Source organism: Rhagoletis zephyria, unplaced genomic scaffold, assembly GCF_001687245.7.
Source record: "Rhagoletis zephyria isolate East Lansing unplaced genomic scaffold, Rhagoletis_zephyria_1.1 Rzeph_scaffold_10350, whole genome shotgun sequence".
In the NCBI taxonomy this organism is placed as follows: Eukaryota; Metazoa; Arthropoda; class Insecta; order Diptera; family Tephritidae; genus Rhagoletis; species Rhagoletis zephyria.
In genome coordinates this window covers 1-8,437 of record NW_016167428.1, presented here as the reverse complement: position 1 = coordinate 8,437, position 8,437 = coordinate 1, and the positions used below count along the sequence as shown (strand labels likewise).

At 36.5% G+C, this 8,437-nt stretch overlaps 1 protein-coding gene across 1 annotated transcript; it reads right to left on the bottom strand.

The window, feature by feature from the left end:
* Positions 1 to 2,065: 2,065 nt before the first annotated feature.
* LOC108376393 (putative GPI-anchored protein PB15E9.01c) lies at positions 2,066 to 4,523 on the bottom strand (the record flags this gene model as incomplete). The annotated part of the gene is made up of 1 exon (XM_017632595.1): positions 2,066 to 4,523. A coding segment is annotated over one exon (2,153 nt), but the record flags the coding sequence as incomplete, so codon positions are not given.
* Between the last annotated feature and the right edge of the window lie 3,914 nt (positions 4,524 to 8,437).

Below are 8,437 nucleotides of genomic sequence, written 5' to 3'. Positions count from 1 at the left end.
AGAGGAGGAGTAGGAGCCTGCAGCTTTGTTCAAGGTAAATATTCAACATCTCTTGGCTTCTGGCTACACACCCCAAGTGACAACAGGTAAGCATAACAGGACGGTCAATGAGTCAACTATTCTTTTACACTTCGTTCTAGAGCTCACCTCATTTTCCACCCAGGTGTCTTTACGATAAGAATTCGAGGAAGTAGCGAAGATATACATAAGTCTCAAGATCGTAATCGTAAATGCCAAAGTATAGACTGCGTCCAACTATTATTCAAATGCCAGCCTCCTCCTGGAAATGAGGATATAAAAGGTCTCCGGACGCCAGGTTTAAACTCGAGTTCACTAGTCGGTGAAGGTACTTTAATGTAATCTTAAAAGGATAAATATGTGGTATCTATTCAAATATAATGGCACTAAAATTCTCACAAATTAAACTCTCAAACAAAGGGACATTTCGTTTTTTTCGCAACCCTGCCTAGTGTACATACTAAAAAATATATGTATGTATTGCATACATTCGTAGGTTCTAAAACAATAGAATGCATGGAAAACACGACACGCAAGTTAGGTCACTTTGTGTTAGAAAAAAAAACAGATATCGAAATAAAAATTTAAAAATATATCCACATTCGATTAAGCTTTGCACCGTTGGACCACGATAAACGTTTACATATGTGTGTATGTATGTCTGTACATTTAGGTATGCAAGCATGTTTACAAATATCTTTATAAATATCTGCATTGTATTGTATTGTAATGTTGCCTAAGCGTTGGCACAAATGTCCAACGATTAATAATAAGTGGCTCCCATGTGATGTCATTGCTGTGGGGCAATGCTTGGATAGATAATAGGAACTCAGTGTATGACATTGAACATGGCGATGTACAGTGTTTTTAAATGTTGCAAAATGGCTAGGTTTTATTTAGCATACAATGTGTTGAGAGTACTTGAGTTTACCTTAGTTTTGGTTATTCTGCTTTACGTTTTAATACTTTAAATATCTTTAGCCGACTAACAACACCTATCTATAGCCTAAAGGTATGCTACACCCCCAATCAATTGGTAAAGAACCGGAAATAAAGCGCATATATATAAATATATATAAGGCTTAATGCGCGAAATTTCATTAATAAATTATGCACATGCACTTCTCACCGAAGTTTTCCTGATTCCAGTCACTGCGGCTTAGAAATTTCGTGCGGGGTTTACGGTGAACCCAGGTCTTCGACAGTGGGCAGCGCTTTATTTTGCTTCCAGAGCCCCAGAGCACGCAGTCTGACAGTTTTAAACGCTAAGTTTTTTGCTGTTAAGTCCGCTGGTGGCATGTTGTCCTCAAGGCACCCGTTATACTGATCATTGAGAGCCGGTAAACACTCTCGAGTCTTTTAAGATATGTCTTCGTTTTCGTTACCCCATAGAATGTTTAGTGTTGGCTTAACGATAGCTGTGAATATCCAATGTAAAGGAGTGGGTCAAAGCCACCAAGAGCAGCCCAACATATTCTTACATGTGTACCGCGCTGCCGAGGCCTTTCACACCCACTCTTTCACGACACTTTCCTGCCCAAAACGATTTCAATGTGCTTCATGTCAGACTTTGGTGGAAGAGTGGTCTACCTTAATTTAGGTTTATCCATATTAAATTAAATTTAATTATATTAAATATATTAAAAAATTTTGTAATTACTATAATTGTTTTTATTTAAACATCGACCGTGCAAAATTTAGCGAATATCTCTCATTAAATAATCGTACTACAAAATACATCATAGTGTGCCTCTTACCTTGGTCATCCACCTTAAGCGAATCTAGCTTATGTAGACAATACGTTGCTGGTAACCCTTACAGCTTGCCTTTGATGGTGTACAGTTATAATATAGCCTGTTGCTTGCGAAATATTTTATTTCTAGACCTACTTTAATAAATCCAAAAAGAGACAAAGTCTTTGGTTAAAATATATCAATATATTTATGCATTTCAGAAAATTTTTGAATATATTTAATTTTCCTCATTTGCCGAATCCAATAAATATTATAATGAGGTACTATATTATTATTTTTTGTATGTACTTAAATCTACTTTCAAAGTTATGTATATGTATGCATGTTTTATATATGAACTTTATGTATATACATTTTCTTAACTTGAATAAAATCTCCGAATCTCTTAAAAATTTTTGCCACACACAAAATTTTTACCAACTCCCAACCACTGTGCAGCGCACATCATTACCGCGAAAGAGGAACCTACGTAAGTACGTCATATCTGCACTGAACAACTTGGGGCCACTCCCTTTGTGCCATGTGCATATGCCCACTGGCTACCGATGGCTGTGTGACAGCGTGGCTGTTGACCAACGACAAAACCTCATCGTTATCTTTAGACCAGTGTGCCCAACTGCGTGATATCAACACTGCTGCGCTGCGTTGTCACATCAAAGGGCATTACAGGTGTAGGAGGCAACAGCGCTGTTGGCGTTGTGGGGCGCAACGGTGCTAACATTGACGGTATACCGAAGCCAGCATGCGGGCAAGGCGTTACGGCTATAGTCGAAGTGGAAGGTGTGCTGCTCATTGGTGCTGCTGAAACCTGTATTATTTTTGGCGGCGGTGCAGCTGGCAGCATTTGATTAAGAGATTTCGGACCGAACATTTGTTTTTGCAACGTTTTCGTGTGGGCGGCATGCGAAGGCGGTAGCAAATTCTTGTCATTTGTATGATTGTCTTTGCTGTTGCTGTGGTTGGTATTGTTGTTGTTGTAATTGCTGGCGCAGTTGCTGTGCATGTAACTGTTGATGTTGATATGCTGCCGGTGCGGCAGTATTTGCGGCTGGTACTGGTGTGGTTGCTGTTGCAGCTGTTGTTGTTGCTGCATAATTGAAGCATTTGCCATTGACAACGATGACGGATACGACGGAGACGACGGAGAAGGTGACGACGAAGTTGTCGACGACGACGACACTGTTGCATAGGCGGCTGACAATGTTTGCTCAGGCGTTAACTTGCCAGCCACCGCTGTGCTGAGGCCATCACCACCAGCTGCGACAATAATTTGCCTCGTTGAGAGTTGGCTGGTGGCATGTATGGCCGCATGATTAATGCAACTAATTGGATAATTGCTTTGTGGCAACACCACTCCGCCAACGGCTGCATGTGCATCGACGAGAACGTCATCAGCATCGACACATTGTTGCGAATTATCTACTGCAGGCAGCGGCAATTGTTCTTGCTGTAGTTGTGGCAATTGCAGCTGAGCAAGATGAAGTGCCGTGGTTGGTTTTCCTTCCGCCGGCGACATAGCTGGCATGTTGCATGCAGTTGCGGCGACTGTTGTTACATCTGCTGTGGCATTTATTGTTGTTGCCAACGGTCTTGTTGTTGTTGTTGTTGTTATTACTGCTGCTGTCATTCTTGCACTTGACGATGAAACGGCACAGCTTGTCGCTGTCAGTTTGAAGGCTGCCGCTGATGAGTGGCTTGCTGCCATGGCAGCAGCTTCTTCAGCAGCTGCTGTTGTTGTTCTTGTTGCTTCTCCGTCCTCAGCAGATGATGGTACTGTTACTATTCCTGTTGTTGGTGCTGCTGCTGCTGTACTTTCTTCCCCCAACGCCTTCGAATCACTTCTGCCATTCAAATCTGTATGCAACGCTTGGGTGGCTGACTGGATTGCATGCGGCAAGTGCAACTTGGCATTATTTTGTCTGTGCCACACATCTTCATCGGCCACGCCACTTCTTTGTGACTGCAACTGGCAACCTTGTTGCTGTCCACCAAACTCCACCGTCGTCATCTGTTTTGCATGCAACTGATCAACGGTCGCTTCTTGCAATTTATTCTCCCTCGCCATTGTCGCTGTGGCACGCAACGCCATCTCTGTTGCAAGATTGTGATCTTCATTGTTAATTACATCTGGCATTCGATTAACAGTTGCCTCACTATCAGCATCGGCTGCCACTTCGGCTACACTTTGCTCTTCAGCCTCCGCTGCTGGCGCTGCTTGGTCCATCGTCTCCAGAAATTCTTGACTCAATCGCTCCAACACGCCCAACTTCTGTTTCAATTGCTCGTTGGAAGCGTGCAATTTACTCTCCACCGCGCGTATGTCACAACACTGCAACGTCAGCTCTGCATCCAATTTCTCGATTTGTTGCACCACCTCGCGCTTTGTTTGATAGGCGCGCTTCACCTGATGTTTTCTTATTTTTGCATGCAACTTCAGCAGCATTTCCTCTTCGCGCTGCAGCTGCTTGTTAAGTGCATAGATCTTTTCCAGCCAAAAGAGTTGTACATCTATTTCCTTCTCATTTCCGTGGCTGGTGGCAGCAGCTAGCGGTTGATTTGCATCTGTCTTCTCCGCAGTCATTAACACAGTAAGCCCACCTCCTCCGCCAGTGAAATCTTCTTTCATTTTTTTCGAGTGGCGTGCATCCAAATTGAAGTCTCTTGTTTTACCTGCCACAATATCCTTTTTAGTTGTTGGTGCTGCGGTTGTGTGCGCCGCAGTCGTCCTTGCTGTGCGGTGATACGGTTCATCTGCGTGCGAAAAAAATTAAAATTTTATTTTGGCAAATTAAAGTGGAAAAATATGCAGCGAAAATAAGCAGGGAGAAATTTAATGAGCATGTAAAGTAAGCGTATCCGTATGCGCACTTATACTCTACTGCCACATCAACGAAACTTTTACAGAAATAAGTCGGTGATATATACCGAAATTACACTGAGACCAAAAATTAGCACACTTTGTGTAGCTTTTTAACAGCAAGCTGAGATTTCATCAATATACTCTATAATTTTTACATTTCATTTAAAATGTGTCCCTTCTAATCTTACGAAAGACTTATTGAAATATCTTCTAACAAGCAGGCCTTAGCGTTACTCCGATAGTTTTTATGGAAATTATGGAAAAATTTAGTTGAAAAAAATATCATATAAAAGAGAAAAAAATAAATGAGTCCCCAAAAATTTAACGAAATTAAAAAAAAAACATATATTTTTGTTCTTAAAATAATAGATATGTATAATATATAAAACTTAATCATAAGAAGAAAAACCAGATAATTTACTAAAAATTTAATTAAGTTTTAAAAAATATTCTTCTTTTTATAACAATAAAATCTAAAAATGAAAGGAAATTAAATAAAAACTGTATACAAGAAAAGAAAAAGAAAAATTAGGTAAGTTCTTAAAAATTAAATGAAATTTCAAAGATACCCTTCTTTTAAAGTAATATAATGCAAAAAAAAACTAATAATAAACTAAAAAGAAAAAATATTAATTAAAAAAAAGAAAAAAAAATCGTAAATCCTTGAAATTTACATGCAACTGTTTTTTTTTTTGTAAGTGGAATGTAAAAGTAAAAAAATTAAAAAATAAAGAGACAAATAATAAGATAAGTGTCTAAAAACGAAATGAAATTTAAAATATATATTTTGCTTTTTTAAGTCCGTAAAATCTAAAAATTTTAAGAAAATTAAATATTAATAAACATTTACTGAAACAGAATAAATACTTTAAAAAATCATTAAATAGGTTTCTATGAATTAAGTGAAATTAAAAAAATTGTTTTTATTTTAAAACATTAAAACCAAAAAATTTTAAATGATAAAAAAATAAATAAAACAGCAAAAGATATTAAATAAAAACATTAATTAACTAAAAATTAAAAGATATTAAATAAAATAGGAAAAATTAAAATTAAAAAAAAAATCTTTGATAAGAAAAATTAATACAATAAAAGAGAAAGCAATAGAGGGTACTTTTGATAGCACGGAGCACACTCTAGTAGACTCTTGCATTCGATTTAATGCACAACTTCAAGGACTTTGACCTGATGCCTCCTTTAAAACATAATCCAATCAAATATGGGTAAAGTTCGATTTAAAAGCTAGGAATTATCAAGAATGAAATCTTGGAAATTATATAAGCCATACCCTTATACGAAACAGGCTCAGATCGATTTTAGAGTCTAGACCTCGGGAAGGGTGTGTACATATGAGCCGGTAATATGTGGTTATTTATATTGCAAGCTTTCTCTCCGAAGGAAGTCGGCAGTGTTCACTTTTTTCACAGATGAAATTATTCAAACAACACAAAATCATGAAAAATTGTTCAAGCACTCGCCCGTAAAGTTTTTAAATGTAATTATTTATGTATAAGCAATTCGTATTTGGTTAGGTGGGATGCAGCATTTTACATACATATGCAGTAAGTAAATTTATGTACGCTCACGTATGTATTTACGAATGAGTGATTTTGTTTATATGCAAGTAAGAAAGTTGTACATGCATACATATGTACATATGTATTTGTGTTGTTATTTGTAATTGCAGTCTCGCACACATCACCGTATGTAAATAAATACGCACACTCCTTAAAAAATTACATATGTTTACATATGTAAATATGTATGTATGTACCAGTTTGCAAGTCTTTTGCAATGTCAATATTTTTTACTTGCTGCTTTGTAGAAGTAAGGGAATACATATATTTATTGCATATGTTCATACAAAGTTAAGCAAAGTAAAACGTTGCTGAAAAGTACAAACTTATGTGCATTAGGGTGCATAACCAAAAAAGTTTGAACTTTTTCCACCTTAATTATAAAATCGATTATATATATGTATTTTAAAACTTCCGGCAAAGTATTTAGAAAAAATATTAAAGTTTACGTGAGCGTCTAACTTCAGTTGAAAATACCTCCTGAAATGTCATTATTTTCGTTTGTTTGATCACTTTTTCAAACACTTTTATGCAGACATTTTAATCTTAATCTCTTCTATCATCTAAACTAATTTTATAATTTTATTTATAAAAATTCGAATTCTATTTATTTTCTAATCGCCCCAGCTCACCTAAGTCTTAGTATTTGTCCGTAATATTTTGGCGGAATTCTTAAAATGTAATAAATTCTAAATACAATTCCAATGGGAAAAACTAAGATTTTTTTGTATTGAGAGTGATGCACTCTAATGTGTATGTATGTATCAAGCAGATCCTAGGAACATAAAAGAGGTGAAATGTTTAAGCTTTTCCTATATGTTCAATCAACCTTTAGACTTCTATGAAAACAGTTTTTAAAATAAATTCACGGAATAGTCTTTGTACACATATTTTTATTAACATAAATACCTCTCTTCTACGCCCTGATGTGTATTTCAAACAGAGCAGATGAGTGTATATTTTTTTAACTTGGCGGAAATTTAAACTCATTTTTCTTAATCATATACTCGAAACTGATCACAGAAAGTCCGACTTCAGTTTCGATTGCGTTAGATCAGCGATGACCTGACAAGAGTTGTACATAAAATAAGGGACTCTTTTACTAATAATTTGGCCTTAAGTGGTCAGACCTCAAAGCACGGAATATGTACCTGTTAATGGGCGGTGACTAGACACAGTTTTTCTCATAGCTTCGGTTCAAATGGATCATAGTTAGTTCATAGTCTCCAACACAATCTTCCATGGAAACGTAGCCGATCTTTTTTCGTAGATGGGCTCTGGAAGTTTAGGAAACATATGGCTGATGGTGGCTAAGGCTGTTTGAAAACTTTGATAATCATATCCTTTACATTTTATACCCTTGGCCTAATTAGCATTTTCTGTAAATGCTTATATCTCCAGGATGACGATAGCCTAATAACCCCACGACCTGTAGTTGCAGTGTTGGTTAAGAATTGGATATTACCAGCTTTGCTTGAAAACGCCAACAACGTTAGTATTTCGAAAAAAGAGCTACAATATTACAACCAGAACGGCGTTATTCTTCAATAAATCCAGGGCTCAGGGGTGTATAAACCTGTTAACTTCATGGGCTTATTAAGTATACTAGTGTTCGCCCAGCGGTTGAAATTCAACCTTTTAAATTAAGGGGAATTAAGGTTGGCTGAGCTGAGCCGAGTTAAGTTAAGTTGAGTATTGAAGTGAATTGAGGTGAATTGATGCGTTGAACAACATAACATAACATAACATAACTTAACACAACATAACACAACACAGCACAATACAACACAACACAGCACAATTCAATACAATGCAACACAACACACAACACAACACAACGTAACATAACATAGCTAGCATCATAACATAACATAACATCATAACATAACGTAACAAAATATACCATAACATCATAACACAACATAATATAACATAGCATAACAACAACATAACATAACATAACATAACTTAATACAACATAACACAATACAGCACAATACAACACAACACAGCACAATTCAATACAATGCAACACAACACAACGTAACATAACATAACGAACATCATAACATATCATAACACAACATAACATAACATCATAACATAACATAGCATAACATAGCATAACATAACGTAATATAACATAACAAAACATAAAATAGCATTACATCATAACATAACATATGTTCGTGCCCATATGGCAACTCTGTTTTGCTTTGTTATTCCAA